Source organism: Cinclus cinclus, chromosome 1, assembly GCF_963662255.1.
Source record: "Cinclus cinclus chromosome 1, bCinCin1.1, whole genome shotgun sequence".
Lineage (NCBI taxonomy): Eukaryota > Metazoa > Chordata > Aves > Passeriformes > Cinclidae > Cinclus > Cinclus cinclus.
In genome coordinates, this window is record NC_085046.1 from 30,887,723 (window position 1) to 30,909,674 (window position 21,952).

The 21,952-nt window shown below is 40.8% G+C and overlaps 1 protein-coding gene across 1 annotated transcript in view; it reads left to right on the plus strand.

Moving 5' to 3' along the window:
• Positions 1 to 3,227: 3,227 nt before the first annotated feature.
• SP4 (Sp4 transcription factor) overlaps positions 3,228 to 21,952 on the plus strand; it is a 28,560-nt gene continuing 9,835 nt past the window's right edge. The window contains exons 1-3 of the mRNA XM_062508218.1: positions 3,228 to 3,279; positions 3,950 to 4,050; positions 4,549 to 6,097. Of these exons, the coding sequence (XP_062364202.1) occupies positions 3,273 to 3,279; positions 3,950 to 4,050; positions 4,549 to 6,097 (1,657 nt within the window). The 5' untranslated portion in view covers positions 3,228 to 3,272. The remainder of the gene's footprint in view (positions 3,280 to 3,949; positions 4,051 to 4,548; positions 6,098 to 21,952) is intronic.

Sequence of the window (21,952 nt, forward strand, 5' to 3'; positions counted from 1 at the left end):
CTGGCCCTGTGGTGGAGGTGGCCCAGTCTCCTGCTCATCTGATGACCACTGGATCACCAGCAGGTCCTGTCACTATCCCAGACCTACCTGGATGTGAGAGATGGTGCCCTGACCAGGAGGGCACTGCCCTGCCTTGGCAGTGGACTCTCAGGGGTAAGTCCTACTCTTGCCATTCCCTGGCACTGACTAGGAGGCACTGGGGTTTGGCTAAGCTGTAAACTGTGAGCTACTATCACTTGCTTGTCTGAACACAAATAATTCAGCATTTGTAGGGTCATGATGCCTTTCCAACTGTTGTTGCTGTGAAACAAACAAAAAAAATTGCCATGTAGATAGAACAGGAATTCAAGACATTTTGGGGAATTTATAGATGAAAGAAGGAAGCTTTAATTACAGTCTCTAAAAGCACAATGGTGCTTAGAATCCCAGTTTACAACAACAGGGCTGGACAGTTTGGAGAAGCAAGAAGTGAAAATACATTTACACCGTAGAAGACACAGAAGAGGCAATCTTAACTGTGTTATGTGTGATACCTTTTCTGTGCACCTTTCTTTGGAATGCTGTTAGGAAATGGGCCAATTTCAGTAACATAGTTTTTAATTTTGACTACTACAGCAGGTAAACTGTTAACCTTTCAAAAGTATGGAGCAATGCTCTGAGAATAAAACCATACCACAGTGACTGAGACACAAGAAAACCGTCTCTCTAGAAAACAGAAAGCTTTAGAACTACAGAATTGTGACAGAGTTCAGAAAATTGCTGTCTAGCCCTGCACTGAGGTGGAATCAAATACTCCCAGACCAGCCTGGCACATGCACATCCTAACTTCTCAAAAACCTCCTGTGAAGGGATTTCCTTTGGCCCAACAGTTGGTCTGTTCTGGTGTCTCACCAATGCAATACAGCATAACAGAGCAGAGACTAAGAGCACGGCTGTGTTATGTTCACAGTAGGGACAAACATCATTCATTCACTGCCATGACAGTGTAACACTTGAGTTGGACTCAGTGATCTTTGTGGGTGCCTCCTACCTATTCTGTACTGTGATTTTCTGCCTTGTGACCTATGTTTTCTGTCCGTATAATGTCTGGAAAGAGCCTGTATCATGCTCATATATATCACTTTCTTAGTCTGCAATGGTATTTCTACATTTCCTCTCTTCCAGAGAGTTTGTTGGAGGCCTGGAGTAGAGATTGAAGAGAGGGTGGCCTCCTCCCTTTGAAGGATGAACAGCTGGTAAAGAACTGCTTTGGCACTTTCATCTTTGACTTACCATAGAATCATAGAATGGCCCGCATAGGGAAGGAACTTAAAGATCATCTAGTTCCAATGGTTTTGCCATGGGAGACTCATTCCACTAGACCAGGTTGCTAAGAACTCCATCCAGCCTAGCACTGAACACTTCCAGGGATGGAGCATCCACAACTACTCTGGGCAACCTGTTCCAGCATCTCACACCCCCACAGTAAAGAATTTTTTTCCAGTATATAATCCAAACCTCTTAGACTGAAGTCATTCCCCCGCTGTCCTATCAGTACAAATAGCTCTTACAAATAGTCTCTCTCCCTCTTTCTTGTAGGCTCCCTTCTCTCCTGGAAGGCTGCAAAATGTTCACCCTTAAGCCTTCTCTTTTCCAGGCTGAAAAAAACCCAAATCTCTCAGCTTTCCTTTGTAGGAGAGGTACTCCATACCACTAATCATCATGGAGGATGGTGATTTTGAACTTGACAAAAAACTTGGGCACACAGCATAGAAAATTTAAACTAACAGAATTCGTGCATGTGCACTAATTTATTTTTTTCCAAATCTGAGTAAGGCTAATAGGCTTTGCCATGGACCCGGTTATTGTAGATCTACCATATCCTGCACCACATAGCTGCCAGGACCAGTTTCGGCTTGCCCAGCCACCGCTCCACACCAGTCAGGCCGAGCGGGGCCGGGGCCGGGGCCGCAGCCGCAGCGAACAGCGACACAAGCATCGGGGGGAAACAACAGCACCACGGCAATTAATCTGGTTTTAATCCAACAAGCGGCCTAGCCGAGCACAGCGTGCCGGGAACTGACTCCCGCTTTGCGACTCCGCAACGAGGCAGAGGGCCGATGGCTCAGGGCCGACCCTCGGTGATCAGGGCCGACCCGCCCCGAACCGCGCCGGAGGCACCTGCCGGGCACCGCCGCCACGCATGCGCGCTCATCGCCACCGCCAGCCCGGAACTACATATCCCGGCGTGCCGCGCGTGCCCGCCGCTGCGGCCGACCCAACGGGGAGGGAGGAAGCAGTTCCCGCCCCCCACGCAGCAGGTGTGAACCCAATCCCCCAGCCACCCTTCCCCGCCCTCAGGCAGAGGGCTGGCGCGGGAGCTCGTACAAAGCGGCGCAGCGGCGACAGCGCGAATAGGCCCCAATTTCCCAATGGAAGCCGTGGGGGTGTCCCCTCCCCGCTGCCTGGACTGCCGGGGAAGCGGGAGCGGCGGCCGCACCTCAGGGAAAGCGGCGGCTCGGGTGCTTCCCGCGCGCTGTCAGTTACCAGCGCGCGAGCCGGGCGGGCGCCACCGGGTTGGCCGGCGGCCGCGCGCGGCCCCGCCCGCCCCCTCGTCGGATTCGCTGCGGCCGGGGCTCGCGCACCGTCCATCATCGGCCCGAGCCGCGGCGGGACCCGGGGCTGAGGGTTCGGCCGGGCCCCGCCCCGCCCCGCCCGAGGCTCCGCCCCCCGCCCGCCCCTCCGCCCGGCGCTGTCAAGCGAGCGGCGCGAGCGCGGAAGCCCGGGCAGCCCGCACGCCCCCGCGGAGCGCGCGCGCCTCGGCGGCCACGCCCCCTCCCGCGCGGCGCGGACGGGCAGAGGACCGGGAGGAGGAGGAGGAGGAGGAGGCCGAGGGCCCTGGGCCGCGGCCCGCCCCCGGTCCGCCCCCTGTGCCTGCGGCGTGGGGAGCCGGGCTGAGGCGGAGCGGGCCGACCGAGGGGCCGGCGGCTGGGCTCGGTTTCCTGCTCAGTGGGCGTCGTTGGGGCCCCGGCGGGCCCCGCCTCCGCGCCGCCCACCCCGGGCCCCGGCTGTCACTCAAGGCGGCGGGCTGAGGCCGGCGGCAGCGGCGGGCGGAGAGAGAGGCAGCTACGCCACAGCCCAGCGGCGGCCATTCGTGGAAAAATAGGCCGTCCCGCTCCTCCCAGCTCCGGCTGCGACCGGCCTTCTCCCCGCTACCCCCACCCCACCCTCCGCCTCCTCCTCCTCCTTCTCCTCCCCCCTAGAGCGGCGCCTCAGCGGGGCATTAATGCGGGATGAGCGGTATGTAACCCCCTCCCTCTCTCCCTCCTCTGCACACCCCTCCCTCCCTCCGCTCCTCCCTCCACCCTTCATCCCCCCTCTATCCCGCCTTCCCGGGTTCCCCCTTTTCTTCCCTCTGTTCTCCCCCTTCTTACCCCGTTCTTCTCTCGCTGCCCCTCCGCCCATCCGTGCTGTTTCCTCTTATGCCCCCTTTCTTCTCTTCCTCTCCTGCCTGCCCCTCCGGCTTGCCTCCTCCGTACCTCCCTCCTCCATTCCCCCTTTATTCGCTAACCCTCCCTCCTGTGCACATCCTTCCCTCCTTCATTCCTCTTTTCCTCCCTCTTTCCCTCCCATGCACAGCCCTCCTCCTGCCCCCTAAAGCATCGGCGGCCACTCAGTGGCCGTCGATGCTTTAGGGGGCAGGAGGAGGAGGAGGGTTGTGGGTGGTTTTTTCCTGCTGTCTCTGGGAGAGGAAACCAAACCTCCCCTTTCTGGGTGTTAACTCTCCAGCCCCCATGGGTTGGGTTTCAAACCACGTTTCTTAGGACTCTTTTGTAATAATGATTTGTACTGTTGTTTTTATGAAGAGGCAAAAGCGACAAGCTGGGAACCAAAAAGGATATGCTCGTAGGTTTTGTTATTGTATAAATGAAGGTGAATAATTAACCTGTTACACTTGATATTTTTGCAGATCAAAAGAAGGAGGAAACTATGCCCACAGAGGGAGAGAAATCTCCCGAGGCAGAGAATAACAACAATAATAATAAAAAAGGGAAAACTGGAGGCTCACAGGTAAAGAACACAAACCCGAATAGGGAAGTGCCCAAACTATTCACATTTAAAATTAAATGTTCAGCTAACAGCATTTCCTGCTCAGGGCATCTTTCTTTGAGTTGGATGAAACACAGTTGGTTGGGTGCAATGTTTTTACTGCCTGGACATGTTTCTTTGATTGTATTTTGCATTGATCAGCTGCTTTCCATGTAATAGAAGCATTTTAACAATATTTTCCTTTTTTGGGGGGGGAGAGGAGGAACACTGAATTGATGATGCAGTGGAGGTCTTAGCTGTCATGTAATTATTGATAATTAGGGACTTTTAGGAACACTATACTTAAAGATTATTGACAGCAATTCATACTTCCTTATTTCGAGCTGTATCATTGGTCTCTATGCAGAAGCATCTTTTTTTTTCCTTTGACTTCCTGTGCAAACCTTAATGCTGCCTCTGATGGTTCATCCTTGCACTCTTCTCCTGAATCCTTTCTGTTTTCTTTCTTTTTATGGATAGGATTCTCAGCCTTCACCTCTTGCTTTGCTAGCAGCCACTTGCAGCAAAATAGGAACTCCTGGTGAGAATCAAGGAACTGGACAGCAGCAGATTATTATAGACCCAAATCAAGGTTTGGTGCAGCTTCAGAATCAACCACAGCAGTTGGAATTGGTAACAACTCAGCTTGCTGGAAATGCTTGGCAGCTCGTTGCTGCTGCTCCTTCTGCTTCAAAAGAAAATAATGTTCCTCAACAAGGATCTTCTGTTGCCTCAAGTGCAGCAAGTCCCTCCAGCAGTAACAATGGAAGTACGTCTCCTTCAAAAACCAAATCAGGCAATTCTTCTACCGCAACCCCTGGACAATTCCAAGTCATTCAAGTACAGAATCCAAGCGGTAGTGTCCAGTATCAAGTGATTCCACAGATTCAGACAACAGAAGGTCAAATCAATCCATCTAGTGCTACTGGTCTGCAAGACATACAGGGTCAAATTCAGCTTATTCCTGCAGGGAATAATCAAGCTATCCTCACGACTGCAAACAGGACAGCTTCAGGAAATGTTATTGCTCAAAATCTAGCAAATCAGACAGTTCCAGTCCAAATTAGGCCTGGTGTTTCCATACCACTGCAACTGCAAACTATTCCTGGTACTCAGGCACAAGTTGTAACAACCCTTCCTATAAACATTGGTGGGGTAACCCTGGCTTTGCCTGTGATTAACAACGTTGCCACTGGAGGAAGTTCAGGGCAAGTTGGGCAGTCTACTGAGAGTGGCGTTTCCAATGGAAATCAGCTGGCATCTACACCTGTCACTTCTGCCTCTGGTAGTACCATGCCAGAGTCTCCTTCCTCATCTTCCACAGCTACAACCACTGCCTCGACATCTCTGACTAGCAGTGACACACTGGTAAGCTCTGCAGAAACAGGCCAATACACAAGCACAGCAGGCAGCAGTTCAGAGCAGGCGACTGAAGAACCTCAAACAACTGCTACGGACTCTGAAGCCCAGAGCTCCAGTCAGCTTCAGTCCAATGGACTACAGAATGTTCAGGATCAGTCAGGTTCCCTTCAACAGGTCCAGATCGTAGGTCAGCCTATTCTGCAGCAGATACAGATCCAGCAGCCTCAACAGCAGATTATTCAGGCCATTCCTCCACAGTCATTTCAGCTTCAGTCAGGACAGACTATACAGACCATCCAGCAGCAGCCTTTGCAAAATGTTCAACTGCAGGCAGTGAGCCCAACTCAGGTGCTCATCAGGGCTCCAACTTTAACACCATCAGGACAGATCAGCTGGCAAACTGTGCAGGTTCAGAATCTGCAAAGCCTTTCAAATCTGCAAGTTCAAAATGCTGGGTTACCCCAACAACTTACCATTACCCCTGTGTCTTCAAGTGGTGGCACAACCATTGCTCAGATTGCTCCAGTGGCTGTTGCTGGTACCCCCATCACTCTGAACGCTGCCCAGCTTGCTTCAGTACCTAATCTTCAAACAGTAAGTGTTGCTAACCTGAGTGCTGCAGGTGTTCAAGTTCAAGGAGTTCCTGTTACCATTACCAGCGTTGCGGGTGAGTGATCTGACAAAGTTTTGGGGTTTTGCTTGTTTGTAGGGCCTTTTTGTTTTGTTTGTGGTGGTTGTTTGCGGCTTTGGTTTGGTTGTTTCTTCTTTTTGTTTGGTTGTTTGTTTGGGTTTTTTTTTTTTGACTATTACAAGAATACCAGATGGTTTTAGATGACTTATACTCTTTCTTCAGAATTTTCTGTAATGAATGTTAAACCCCTAACTGTGAAGAAACATCTTACACTTATCACTAAAATTCAGATTTTAAAGTAGCTGACATTTTTGCTAAACATTGAAATAATATTACCAGTTGTGTCAGTTGAAATGGAACTGTTTGTATTTGATAAACTATACTTAAATATTTCTGTCCTCCATCTTACTAAAAACATGTAGGCTCCAGAAGTGAACATGAGACTTTACTGTTAGAGCTTTGATGTGTTTGAAAAACAACATGAAAAAGCTTTTTCCAACCAGGCAGTGTTCCTAATCCCCTTTTGAGTCATGTAGAATGAGAAGTGACAATATGTGAGCTGGGATACCTTGTGTCCTGGCATGCATTCATATGGAACTACTCCTTGCATTCTGTGCTAGTTCATTAAGTTGTTCCCTTAGAAGTTTGAGTTTTGCAAAGAGTTTGAGTAGAATAAGGTGTGCTTGCACATAGTTTCTGTGGCTTGCTTTAAAATAAAAAGATAAAACCAACTGGTGACTGTACTTCAGTACTTGCTGCTGAACTTTTGATATGTACTATGAAATGCCTGTTTGGTTATGCTGGTCTAATAGTTGGGAAAGGAGCTATTAAAAGGCTCTAGGCTGGATAACTGAGCTTAGTTTTACAGTAAAGCTCTGCAATATATCTGCAGTGTCCCACAAGGACAACTCTTTATGTCAAATTAGCCAACTTCTAATGTTTCATATAAAACTTGATTTAGGTAGGAGTTAGCTTTGTCAACTTGATAACTACTTACCTAAGCTTGGGTTTATGTCATGGAAGTAGAAGTTTTCTATTGTGGTATTTACAATAAATTCTTGTCAACAACAGCCTGACTATAGGGACAGTGTTTTACTATAAAACTGTCAGAAAAAACACATCATGTGTAACTGCTGTCCAGTCTGCATAAGCAAACACTAGTATCATATTGACTCTTGCATGGTTTGGCTTTTTATACTCATATGCTAAGATGACAAAAGTTTATCTGGGCAAAAGATTGTTCACTTTAATTGAAATGCTTTTGAGGAGGCATAACTACTGACATAGTTTAGTAGTAAGAAATTTGCTGTTGGAAGAATTTTATCTGCTACGGTACTTCTCAGCATGGAATGGGATGTTGAAATACTAAGAGCTGAGTTAGATGTACTAAACCTGGCTTGTTTAAGGAGTGTCACACCAGCATTAATCTGGGTAATCAGAATTAAAATCTTGACCTTGTGTTTAGCTATAATGGTTCAAAGAGAAGTTTTGATTAGCTGTAGCTGAGCAGCTGCAGTCCTGTTTACCTTGGAACACTTTTTTTCTTGATGGAAAGATGCTGGTTGAAGGTGTTCTTAGACAGAAGTCTCTGCTTTGGTGGGGACTCTGTAGGAAGCCTGCTTCTGGAACAGCCTAGATTTGGGGGCGCTGGAAAAACCTTTCTGCATGTAGGTTTTTTCTCTGCTTACTAATGGTGTACTACTATAATAAATAGCAGTAAACTACTAATGTACTACTGGTAGTAATAGTGTACTATTCTACTATTGTAATAATGTACTACTATAATAGATAGAAAATACTAATTCCTATTCAGTACACACTAGCAGGTATTAGAACAAGATACTCTGAATATCATCTTTGTTGGTTATATTGACACTACCTGTGCTTGTATAAGATGTCTTTTGGAAAATAAAGGGATTAAGATTGATAATTTGAGGATGAAAAATGAGCTATGAATCACAAGTATGGTCCTGGACAAGCCAAGCCTTAGTCATACAGTGTTTATATGTTAACTAGACTACATTTTGTGACCATTGACTTCCTCTTCATTGTGCACACTTTCTCCCACCCTGCTCCTGGTGGATCTTATGGCTGTTTCCATAATTTTTTGGCAGCAGTGAATCATAGAAACATAGAATAGTTTGGATTGAAAGGAACCTTTAAAGGTCATGTAGTTCAGTCCCTCTGGAATGATCAGGGACATCCTTAACTCGATCAGGTTGCTCAGAGTCTTATCCAATCTAGCCTTGAATGTTTCCAGAGATGTGGCATTCACCACCTCTCTGAGCAATCTGTTCCAGTATTTTGCCACCCCCTCTTTCTTATGTCTAATATACACCTACCCTCTTTCATATTAAGGCCATTCCTCACTGTCCTATCACTACACACCCTTGTAGAAAGTTCCTCTTCAAGTCTCTTGTAGCCCCTTTAGGTTTTGGAAGATGCTCTAAGATCTCCCCAGAGCCTTCTTATCTTCAGACTGAGCAACCCCATTTTTTTCAGCCTTTCCCCATTGAAGATGTGCTCCACCCCATAAGTCTTCTGACTTTTTTTTTTCCTTTCCTTTTTTAATAAGGTTCTATTTCTCACCCAGGACTTTATATTTAGGAGAAAGAACAAGCTTTGTGAATGCAGGAGATTAGTTGTAATTTCCTTCTCTTACTTATCTCTGCTTCTGTCCAATGAAACTTCCTGATTCTACTGTGTGAGAATGGGAGACATAGTGAAGTGGAAAGTGAAGAACATGATATGCAGTCCCTAATGCTGTATTAAGATTCCAAGGAAAGAATGGTTATGGAATAAAAAATTGCGAACATGCTAAGATCTAAACTTTGCTTGCCACCTAAATAGAATAAGCTGACTTGATCAGGGCTCATAATTTCCTCAGGTTTGCTGGTTTTTACTTGAAATGTTGTTGGATCTTTTTTTTGTTTTGTTTTGTTGGGTTGTTTGTTTTTTTTTTTTCTTGTTGTTATTCCCAGGCATCATTACAGGAAACCTTTTGAAAAACAAACAGCTCAGCTACCTCAATATCTGCAGACTGGTATTTCTTTTTTTGCAGTTCCTGAGCTTGCCAGTGTGAAGTACCTTGAGAATAAGCTGAACTCTCCACATGTAGATCATTTGCCACAAATGAGCAGTAGAAGTAGGTGTTAGAAATGAGCTGTATGGAGGATGCTCAGAAAACTTTAAGGATAAGGCTGAGTGAAGAACTCATCCCATGCATTGATTCAGGTGCTCTAACTTTGGTAGGGAAAACAAGTTACTTTGTCCTTCAATCAAACCCCTTAATCATGCCAGCTGAATTTCTAGGAAAAGAACTTTTAAAATCACAATAAAAATCACAATAAATCACTGTTTTTGTATTTGTGTCATATTTCTGTTCCGTGAACAGTGGTTTTCCTAGTTATTTCCACTATGAGATATTTAAGCCTGCTTTTCTTTAATTTTTCGGTAGTAAATTAAATCATGAAGCAGAAAAATAGTCTAGAATTATAAGAAATTGTTAATTTATAGAAAATTTTGAGAAATGGGAGGAGTTGTACTTTTTGCTGGATTTTTTATTGTTGTTCTGTCAAAGGGATTCTAAATTCCAAAAGAGAAATTTCACATTGGTAAAAAAAAAAAATTGAAATCTTCTGGTAAATACTGTATTTTGGTCCACCTTTCATAACCTATGTTGCTGAGAGTCTAGTTTAAACCTAGCAAGATGCATAAGTGTGTTTGGAGGTTTTTGTTGTGTTTTTCTGGTAAGAGTTCAAAAACTGACCCTGTTAAGTACCATACTTAGCGTTATATGTTGCATATGGTCAAAAAGCCAAGCAAAGAACAGAAGTTCTCACATTGTTTCCTTTTCTGGCCTGAGGGAAAACTTCAATGTCAATGGTGAAAATAACTATTTTATGGTGAGAGTGACTGAGTACTGTCACAGGTTGCCCAGAGAAGTTGCAGACTCTGCCTCTTTGGAGATATTCAGAAACTGTCTGGACAACTTTCTGTAGGTGGCCCTGCCTGAGCAGGGTGATGCTCTCCAGAGGTCTCTTAAAGTCTACACCAATATGTGATTCCATAAAATTTTATTAAGGCGTACAAAGTGTCAGTCAAAGGCATAATTAAATGTACAGAAGGAAGTTTTAATCTTCTCATTCAGTTAAGTTTCTGATTGTTAAAACTGGGTCTTTAAACAGTTGTTTAATTAAGAGGTAGACAAACAGCAGGCTCCATAGAAACCACTGTGGTTGCTTAAACATTCAGGGATCTACTGACATCTGCCTTGCTATGAGATCAGTACCTGTCAGCCTTTTACCCAGCTAGTTGTGCACTAAGTATTTCTTCTCTGTTCTGTCAGTTGCTGTTTTTGCACATGGTTCCCTGTGGAAAAGGATAACATAGGAGTGTTACAGGTGGCAACTTCCTGAATTTAGCTCCTGTGGTCTTGGCGAAAAGCGGATACTGCACAGCACCCTTGTCTTTTTTTCAGGGTTTCTGCAGTGAGAGTTGCAGATGTAAGTTCAAAGGATTCCTGTCCTCAGTCCCTTTTTAAATAAAATAAGGTATATTTTGCCTTTGTAAAGCTTATCTTCAGGTCCTTTGATTTGTCTAGATATGTTAATTGACAATATAAGGGACTATGTGAAAGGAACTGATTTGAGTACTAATTGGCTCTAAGAAAAATACACAGTTTGTAAAACTGTTTCCTTTTGGTAGGCTAAGTTGTTTTGTCTGGTTTTGTTGTTTTTCTTTCTCTTTTTTTTGTGATTTTTGGTGGGGTTTTGGTGGGGTTTTTTTGTTTTTTTTTTTTGTTTTTTTTTTTTTTGTTTTGTTTTTTGGGGTTTTTTTTTTTTGTTTGGTTGGTTTTTTTGTCCCTCAAAAATTCCCTCATTCTTATGAGAAAACAAAGTAATAGATCAAACTCCTATCTACCTTAACAAAATCAGTCTAAGATGTATAATTACATGATGATGGAGGTGTTTGCCTCATACAAAAGTGAATTGGATGATTCTGTTTTAAAACAATGAAAAGTATTGTTTGTATTTTTTGTATACTTGTTCCAAGATTTTTTACTTCTTTTAAGCAAAAGTCATCAGATTCCATCATCTTGCAACACAAGTTCAAGACTTTTTCTTGAAGATGAGTGGTGACATGGCCTGAATTATGGAGTATTTGGAGTCCATCCACCCAAAATAACCTGGAGTAATGACTTCTGTTCAGTGAAACAGTCTGTACCAATAGTAAAGCTGGAGAGTTTTAAGTCTTTTAGGGGTGTGCGATGGGTTCCAAAATGGTTCTTAATGACAATGAAATCCAACGCCAAGTGTTCATTTTGGGGTACTTAAAAAAATATAATGAGCTTTGCCATCCTGTTTCATACTCTGTAGTAATGTGAGCTACTAAGGCATTTCTCTCTTTGGTCAGATACTTTCACATCACTGTGACTAATAGTTATGCAATTTGTCAGGACCTTGAGGTCTCCTGATTTCTTGTGCATTTTCCCACTTGTCTGCATCCAGCTTCAGCCTGTCTTCAAGGTTTTCTCTTCCCTTTCCCTCTTTTTTAACTCTTGTTGTGTGACAGTCACTAGTTTTAGGACTTGCAGTTCAAAGACTCAATATATTGTTTAGAAGTGACTGTCATTCTGGGTCAAAATTCAGTGAGGACTTTGAAGCATTGTACCCAATTCATTAAACCGGAAAAAAAATGGATTAGGTTATCTGTATGTCACTCAGTGACTGGAAAAAGGGAAACATCACACTGATTTTTAAAAAGGTAACAATAAATAGGCCCCTGAGAACTACCCACCAGTCAGCCTCATTTCTGTGTCTGGTATGGTCATGGAACAACCTCCTGCCAGATATGTCCAGGCATATGGTTAGGGGTGATTAGAGACAGCCAACACATTGCCCCAGATGTACACCAAACATGGCTTCACAGAGGGCAGATCGTGCCTGACTAATCCAGTGGCCTTCTGTGATGGAGTGGCTGTATCAGTAGGTAAAGGAAGAGCTGCTGATATAATCTACATCATCTGAAATGACTTACTGTAAGGGTTTTTGACATAGTCCCTCACACTAGCCTTGGAGACCTATGGATTTTATGGATGACAGGGAAGTGGCTGGATGGCCACATTCAGAGTTGCCATCAATGGTTCAGTCTCCAAATGTAGATCACTAATCAATGATGTCCCTCAGGGGGCCATACTGGGACCAGTACTGTCAGTATCTTTACTAATGATGTTGTGGGATTGTGTGCACCCTTGGCAGATTTGCTGATGGCACCAGAATGAGTGGTGCAGTTTATGTGCTTGAGGGAAAAGATGCCATCCAGAGGGGTCTTGGCAGGCTTGAGAAGTGGGCCACAATGAACCTCATTGTACTTAAGCAGGCTGAGTGGAAAAATCCTGCACCTGTGGTGGGGTGATCATTAATTTCAGTGTTGATTGCATGTTGAAGTAATGGATTGAGAACAGCTCTGTGGAGAAAGACTTGGGGGTTGTTAGTAGATGAAAAATTGGATATGAGCTGGCAATGTACACTTGCAGCCCAGGAAGCGTATTGTATCCTGAGCTACATCAAAACAAATAAGGCCAGCAGTTCAAGGGATGTGATTCTCTCCCTCTTTGCTGCTGTTGTAAGACCCCATCTACAGCAGCATGTCCTGTGCTGGGATCCCCACTAGAAGACAGACATGGATCTGTTAGAGCTGGTACAGAAGAGGGCCATGAAAATGATCAGACAGCTGAAACACATCTTGTATGAAGATGGGTTGAGAGAGTTAGGCTTGTTCAAACTGGTGAAGAAAAGGCTCTGGGAGCATTCCAGATATACAATGAAGTCTCGTCAGAAATACAGACTTCTTACCAAGACCTGCCTGCAGTAACAGCACAAGGGGCAGCAGTTTTAAGATGAAGAAGGGTAGGTTTAGATTCAGGAAGATATGCTTTACTCTGAGGGTGGTGAGACACTGAACAGGTTTTCCAGAGAGGTTGTAGATGCCCATCCATAGAAGTGTTCAAGGTGAAGCTGGGTAGGTCTTTGAGCAGTATGATCTAGATGAAGATGTCCCTACTCATGGCAGGGGGATCAGAACTACACGATCTTTAGAGATGTTTAAAAATGTTCTGTGAGCCAAAACGTTCTATGGTTCTATGAATGTAAGAATCAAAAGTGTTTCTGACTCTCTCTCATGCTGACTGCAGGTGACACATACAAGAGCAGTGCTCAGATTCTCTTTCCTTATTCAGTCATATTCCTGAGCCAAAAGTGGGAATATTTTTAAAAACTAGTTTCATAGTTCTTGATGGATTTCTTTTCTCCGATTTTGTGTTTTCTGAGTCTGCCTAACTTTTTTATGCATTCAATATTTGGTTGCAATATATTGTTTTAATTGTTGCATAAGACATGTTTTTATTGAAAGTTCTTAAGTTCCTCTGTTATGAAAATTTAAAATTTACCTGATTAATCTTCATACACAGTCTTATATTATTCTGTTACATAGTCTAGATTTTGAGGGAGGGAAAGGTGTTTAGTCTAAAGTCCTGGAATATTACACTTATGTTGTTGAATGAAAGAAAATGCATTTTTGTGATAACATATCCTGTGGGGCTCCTCTTGTGTTCATGTAATAGTAGGTATGTCTAGAAACAGAGCTCACTGAGTGGTGTAGCTAAGCAAGAAGGGATTCCTATGGGTGATAAGAAGGTGAAAAAGCTTTAAAATAGCCACATTACATACAAGAAGACTGGCAAATATAAACACCAAGGGTGGAAGTCAAAGGAGCTGAAGGATAGGGGTTGCATTATTTATTTTTTAGAAAAATAACATGCCATGTTTTTCTGAATGTTCATTGGCAAGCAAGATGCAGCAAACATCTGGAAAGAAACAAGCTGCAAGCTGTGGAATCTAGTAAGAAGATAAGTACAAAGTACTGAGCTGTATTAAAAAGCAAACAAACAAGCAAAAAAAGGAGTCTGTCTTGGTTTTTTACTTCATAGTTTGTGACTTGGCATTCTGAGAGTGTAGATGGGAGGAGTATAGAAATGTAGCATACTCTTTCCAAAGTCGTGAATGGTCACAACTGTTCTCAGGCTGCCTTGAGCTGAGAATTGTTGCAGAACCACAGTGTTTTAAATATTATAATGCTGGCATCCTTTTCAAATATTTCAAATTACAGGAGAAGCATTTAGTCTCCCAGTGACAAAATTACTTTGGTTATAGGATTTTGTTAAACTGGAATTCAATACAGTGGCAGAAACAGTTTGACAACAAACTGCAGTTGAAAACAAACATTTGCCATGGTGATGGTAGCATAAAATAGAAGTGTCAATGTACTGGTTCTGAACTTGATGCCTCAGGAATGTGCAGTCTGCCTGTTCAGATAAATTGCCAATGGAGAATAACCTGGTAAATATGCCTCAGTAAAACGAGTCTTTTTTGCCTGACCTGTTATTAGCAAGGCATGACTTCATCATTGCTTCTAAAACAAAGTGAGAAGGGGAAGCATTTCAAGTACCAACTTAGCTCATAACTGACAGGTAAAATAGGCTTACAATGAGCTATTTTTATGCTATAAACTTCAAGAACAAAATATAAGTCTTAAAGTCTTCAATGAGGAATGTTACTAAAGCTGTATTTCCATATTAGATTATGTGTGTCATCAATACAGATGCATTCTCTTGAGAATATTGGGGTTTGCCATCCCGTCTCTCAATCCCTGTTGTTAGAAATTGGGGCATATAGAACAGGGAAAGAATTGGTTGAGCTTTCTTGTTCATAAAATGCCAAGCAAGTGAATTGAGTGATATGGCACATCTTCACCAGCTTGTTAGTAATTTATTTCTTTTTTAAAGCATACTTAGATCTGCACTAAGCCAACCTTCTTGTTCTTCCATTACCACCTGGTATGAGGGAAAGACAAGAAGCATATTCAAAATTTCATTTCAACAGCTTCCTCACTGTAACTTAAATTTTGGAGTTCTAAGTCTCATATTGCTTTGGAGCTGGTGGATGAAATAAATAATTTCTTACTGTTTTAATATATTAAAAATCATTTTACTAGCAGAGGGGATTATTGAAAAAGCTAACTATATATGGAATTGGATGTTGTCTTCTAAGAGGAATATAAATTTCAAGTGAAAGTGTTATTATTGAAGGTTGCTCTGTGGAGAGCCAGGAGTTGGACTAGATGATTATTGTGGGTTCCTTCCAACTCAGGATGTTCTGTGATTATTGAAAAATAATTCTTTTTTTTAGTGGTCAATGATTTTTAATGGATAATTTAGTTAATAAAAATAGCTTGATTTACATGCAATAGCATAATAGCTTTAGAAGTAGTCAGGACTGCATAATGAAGTATAATTTTTTAAATTAATATTTTACTCTAGTTATGACATTTTCATCAAAACAGTAGCTCTGGACATCTGTAGTCTCTTGAGAAATGTAGCATCAGAGCACATGCTTAGTTTAGTTAGGAGTATGGTTATACAGCTACAGTGATTTCTGTATCTAACAGTGCTATCAGTGGAGTCTCCACTGATGTCTAATGCTGCTGAGAGTTGATAACAGTCATATACCTTGATCATTTGGTGATTGGAGAAACTGTGTCACTCCAACATACATATTTAATCTTCATAGATTGGCAGACTAGTAGTGCTTTGTTGTAAAGCGAGAATTATCAGTTAATATCTTACTGCCAGAAAACCCCTTGGGATATGTGTTAAGTACAAGCCTGAGTTTCCTTAATTATAGTTTCAAGTGATGATGTGACCACTTTTCCCTTGAGAAGAATACTGAAGTTTAAGAGATATGTGCCTTGATTTTTCTTGTTTCTTTGGCCATCAGGAAGTAACTGACAAAGTGTGAAGCTTTTCAGTTTGTTCTGCTCATAAAAACAGAACTTAGTAAACAGTTTTCTGTAACACTGTTAACCCTACAAAATGTTAGAACTTTTATGGGTTTGGATCTTAGAGATTTATGTGGCCCTTCTTTTGTGATTCTATATGTAGTTTTGTTGGTCCTTGCATGATGAAGGCTATAACAAAGTTTCAGTTTTTACATCTTTAATAAACAGGTTACTTTTAATACTGGCCAACCTGTTCATCCATAGGCTGTTAATAAAACCAAAGCTTGTGGCTCATGTTTAGTCTTGCTGTGTAGGATCTTTAAAAATGTTTTATGAATCTTGGTTTTTTTCTTATAATATCTTTTAAATTCCTTTTTAATCAACTTACCTTTTTTTTTGTTTCCATATTTACTTTTATCTTGATCAGCATAACATTTCATATAGCCAAAATATTTACTTCAAGGAAATTCATGAACCTTCTAGTTAAGTGTAAAATATTTTAGCCAGCTGAAGCATAGTCAAAATCCCATAGCACCCACCCAGAAAACTCCCAGCCGTACCTCCCAAAATCCAGATAGGATACTGGAATCTTAGATTATACTTTTTCATGTTAGCCCACTTCTGTTCTTTCAAGATTCAGTGATTACTACTTCATGGTAATACTCATAAATTGAATGGAGATGTAGAAAATGACACCTTCTGAGTGTGTTTTTGTTGCCATGTGGCAGAAGTGTGTAAGATTGGCATTTTATTGTTGTTTTGTTTTGGAATTTTTGTTTAGTTTCAGTTTGTCAGGTGTTGAGCTCCTGTAGTCAGACTGTGAAGACTGACAGTCTACAGATTTCTTTCTAGTCCTACCCCTATTTAAGAGTTTGGGGAAAGAGTTGAAGGAAAGAACTGGGCCGTATTCTGCTGTGGCTATAAGCTGTAGAATAATCTGAGAATTGGGACAAGGGGATGGAACAGAGGGAGATGTTCCATAAAAGTAAATCTGAGAATCTCGATTTCTTACCTCTGCTGCTAGTTTCCATGCAATGTGTCTGATACTTTGCAGCATAGCTGGTGCTTGAGTTTTCAGCTGTTGCTCTAAGTTTCAGCATGCAGGCAATTACTTATGTTCATCTACAGAGAAGTGTTCTTGCACACTCACCCTAAATATATTTTTCTTTTTGACTGTTCATTCAATAATGATGAAAATCAAGGTTTTTTTGGAAGGGTCTCTTTTCACTAGTATAACAAGTTACTTTTCTGATTCCATCTCATTCTTTAGAATAATTAATAAATAGACCATATTTTCTTTTCATTTGAGTAGACAGTACCCAGAACAGCCAGAGACATTACCTTGCTTTAACTGAAACCACCAGTTGGTTGTTAAAGACTAGATTTTGTGAAATTGTAGCTCTGTGTTTGATTTTTATGTTGGTTTTGTATGGGTCTTTCTGTGTTGTATTTGTGGTAGCTCTCATATTTTTAATAAAGTAATAAAAAGTCAACTTGCTTTCAGTTTAATGAAAGGTCCTACCAGCTGGAAAAGCTTATTTTCTGGCTCAAAGTGTTGAAGTGCCCTCAGGTTGTCCTAAAGCACTTGGGTAAAAACCTTGCATTTTTGAAAAATCGTTGAAGTAATCTGGTGAAAACTTCTGGGGCTTTGGTTTAATTTTATGTTACCAATATGATTCTTGCACTAAAGGAAACAAACTTTTTTTTTTTTTAAGATGCTTAAACACTTCAAACTTTATTACCTTAAATTTCACTCTTGAAGCAGTACTTCCAGTAGAAGTGTAGTTATGCTGTTCAGTAATTCCTTTAACACAAACTTAAAAAGCTTTTGAAGAAGGGTATAAAAAGTTCTTACAAATCTTGACAGAGTTCTCCATGGACAAAAGATAGAAACTTGCTGCAGTGTTCCTGTAGGAGGTAGAAATGACAGATGTCTATTTAATGCTGCAGTTTGCACTGGAAACTTTCTGCTTGTAGTAGCATCTGTACACAATGCTGTGATCTGCAATGACCCTTGTAGTAGCTGAGTGAATCCAATTCCTCTCCTTACTCTGAACTGGTCTTCTCTACAGAACGTGTGGGTCCCTCGTATCAATGCTTGCAGTTTCTGTTCTGGGGAATTCTTTTTATGTTTCATATTGTTGCTTCATACATCTTTATTAACCACTGCTTAGAAGAGGCAGCAGAATTGGCAGCATATTTCATAATCTTCTGTGTAAATATTTAAATTCAGTGTTGCCTTTACATATATATAATTTTAAAATATGGTTTGTGCTTTTTTTCAGCACAGAACCTCATTCATAGCAGTTTTTTTTAAAAATATTGAGGATCTCTAACTACATTGACATATAATTCTAAGCAATATTTAAATCTTGGTTATATCTTCAAGCATTATGTTCTATTCTATTATATAGACATGTTATTGTAAGTATATTGTTATATAAATATATAAAGTATATAGATATTATCTTAGTATAAATTATGTGTATGTCTTTGTAGGAAAATAATATTAAAGTATCTTTTCAAGCTTACAGTACCTGGTGTATGCAGGGTAGGGGCAGATGAGAAACTTCTTTTTTCCCATTGCTTTGTATCAGTGAATTGTTAATGAGTGAGTTGCTGCATCAGCTCTGATGCTTGTAGAGCTTTGGAACTCTGCAGGCTGTCTTGTAGTAGTAGTATGTATTGAATTATGGATTGTAACTGCAACCTTCTCTTTACTTTTTAGAATTTACAGTTGAACAAATTTTCTTTTTTGCAGCGATAGCCACTGTAGCTCTAGGTACATTTTGCAAAGTGTTTCTCATATTTTGAAGTAAGGTGCACCCTACTGCTGTCACCAATAACTCTGTCATTGATGCTCTCATCTTTTGGCTGCTAAACATTGGTTGCACAACAGCAGCAGGAAATACATAATTTTTTTCTGAGGAACTGTGTACCAGAACTCAGAAGTTTCCTTTTCTTAGTCTCAAATTTCTCTGTTTTCCAAGATCCGATTTTCTAATGCTTTACTCTCATGATTTCTGTAGATCGGTAAAGTCCATTTTTTTCCCTTCTGCCTTCTTTGCCTCAGAGAGTCATCTTTTGTGCCTGCTACTTCAGGTGAACAAGAGTAGGAATGCGGATGTAGTGTGTGGTGGAAGGAAGCTTGGTTTGACTTATGATGGATGGCCAAGCCTTGTAACCGGTGGTCAATCACTCTGTAGAAAAGTACTCTTTTAGGTACCATGCATTAGCTTTCTTAAATCATTCAAGTGCTGTTAAGGTTTTGCAAATTATTTTTTAACTGAAAATGTGATCGGTGTGTGTTTGTGTGTGTGTGTATTATTTGGTTTCATGGTAATTACTTAAAGTTGTTTAATTTTCTTGCATGAATGTGCTACAAACTCATGTATGGGAAAGTATATGTGAGTTTTACCTGCTAAGATGCAATTTTACTTAAAACTGGAAAGCTGAGCAAATGATGCTGAAGAATAAAGGACATGCAGTCATTTATCTTGATAACCCTGTATCTTGTGTTAACAAGCAATGCATTTACTTAATGGCTTAAATGGGAAAGATTAGTGACTAAGTTCATGCAGGTTCTTTTATTTGAGAAACTTTAAAAATTTATATTCAGTCATAATCGTATTTTTAATATTGCAATCAGTGAGACTTCTGTTGCACTTGATTTGTTCAGTAAATACTATATCAGGTTTCCTTGCTATATGCATTTTGTCCTGTGGCCAAATAAGTGGTTACTATCCAATAGCAAGAGAGAATTTAGGCCTGAGAGGAAATGAAATGCAATTGATTATTACAAAATTATTACAAAATGTTATTTTGTATAAATGTTGTTTTGTATCAGTGTTATTTTGTAACATTTGGTTGTAACTTAACTTTATATCCTGACAATGTGTTCAGTAAAGCTTGGACATATGCAAGTTCAGCGATGTTTTTTTTTGGTTTTTTTTTTTTTAAATCAAGATATTTTACAATTTCAGAAATCATTACCAGTGAAATCATAGGAACTTGAGAAAACTTCCTCTCTTCCAAAAGCAGGTGTCAGTGTGTAATGACTGCTTTCACAGGTCATACAGAATAATATAGATGGACTGAAGTGTGACTTTCTTCCCTCACGTAGTGATTTGTGTGGATCTCTTTCTGAAACCTGGGCTGAAACATGAGAGCTGTTGTTACTCAAGGGTTTCATTACGAATGGTGAAGTGTAGTGATATCAGGTCTTGTGGTTTGGAGTGTGTCAGAAAGAAGCAATTTCAAGTGATCTCCTGATTGTAGCAGCGTTTCTGGAAGGCTTTAAATAGCACTTAATGCCCTAGTAAGACATTTGAAAGCGTATTTTAATAAGCCCTTTTTTCTCCATCTAGGAAGTGTCAAGAGATCATTCTGTTCCTGTATGTGTAACATTATCTCAACCACCTGTTTTTAGAGTAAGCAGGGTTGTTTGTTTGTTTGGTTTGGGTTTTTTGTTGTTTTTTTTTTTTTCCAAATAAGAAGCCAGTTTAGACCTAGATCCTCTCAACTGAAAAATTCTCTCTGTTTTAAACTTTTAGAAGTTGCCCTCATTTAATTTAGTAGTCTGCTGACAAACTCATATAAATATTAAGTTTTATCAGTATCTTTTCTATGGTAGAGGTGCTTTAAGAATTAATTAAATTCTCTTATCTTTCCTTTGTATTCCCTTTATTTTTCTTCCTCTTTAGTAATTACAAATGATGTAAAAGTTAAAGCCCCTAGTGATCCATAGAATTCTAGTATGTAGTTTAAAAAAGCATCCCATACAACTCAAGACTATAGCAGACTCACTTTGAGATTTTGGGCATGTTCTGTCAGTTGTTTTGTGAAAATTTTCTGTTTTTTCTTTAGGAGAAAATGTATTTCAACTAGTCTAAAATACATTACTATTATTATTAAAGAACAAAGACTTTTATGTTTAACAACCTTAAAATGAGAATAGATACATTTCTACCCTGTGTATTACTGGTGTGCTAGCTTGTTGAGATGCTCTCTCTGGAGTTCAAAACAAAAATTAAGTCCAGTAATTACATTATTGAACCTCCCAGTGTTTTCTCATAGCTGTGTAAATCTCTGACAATGAATATTTGTCTTGTATGTGTGCTTTCTTCAGTAACTCTTTCACCTCAAAAACCAGATTTGCTTATTGAATGTTGTGGCCTGGTTCTTCAAATAAGGCAATTCGTATATTTTGAGAGCTTCAGAACCTTCTGTTCTGAATTTAGTAAGTGGAATTCAAGGGAAGGGAGTTTAAAATAGTGACTCCATGAGATTAACTGAAAGAAGAAAAGTCAATGTGCATATTAGAAAATGTCATAACTAGTTAATGCTATCTAAAGAGCAGTCATCTAATTACTGCTTAACTGAAACCATGTGGGGCATATAATTGTCTACCTGAGCAACTTTACTTAACACTGTCCCCTTTGTATTATTATTGTCATTTTTATGGTTATTGTGGAGAATTTCTACTCAAATGTGTCACTGTATATGTTTAATGAATAGATTAAGGTTGTAGCTCAGTAGTGTGTATCTTCTATTCCAAAATATGCCCTGTCCTCACATGGGAGAAGGAAAGTTCAGAAAAGTATATAGTGTGTGTGTCAGCAGTGTGGTACTTGATATTCTGAAGAAGTGTCAGAAGACCCTTGTGTAGTTGCTCATTATTAGTGACTGCTTCTTTTTTCCTCTTCCTTCACTCAGAATCAGGACTGAAGCATGAGACAGGATTTTTGTGTTCGGACTCAGTTGTTTATTAATTCTTATCTAAAGTACAGTGAGTTCTACAGCACCTCTAGCTAACAAGCTAAAAGCAAGAAAATGGAGCTGTATCTTGCTTGTTACAAGGTCTTTTACTTCCTAACTATCCAATTAAAAGCTAACAGCTATATTATTTATGCTTTTAACCCAATGACCAAACACCTGTAACTTGCACTGCAGTACTTTCTATCCAACCAAAAACTGCTACCTAATATCAAGAAGAAGGAGCAAGAAGGAAGAAGAAGCCACAGCCCAAGAACCTCCATCTTGTCCTATACCTAT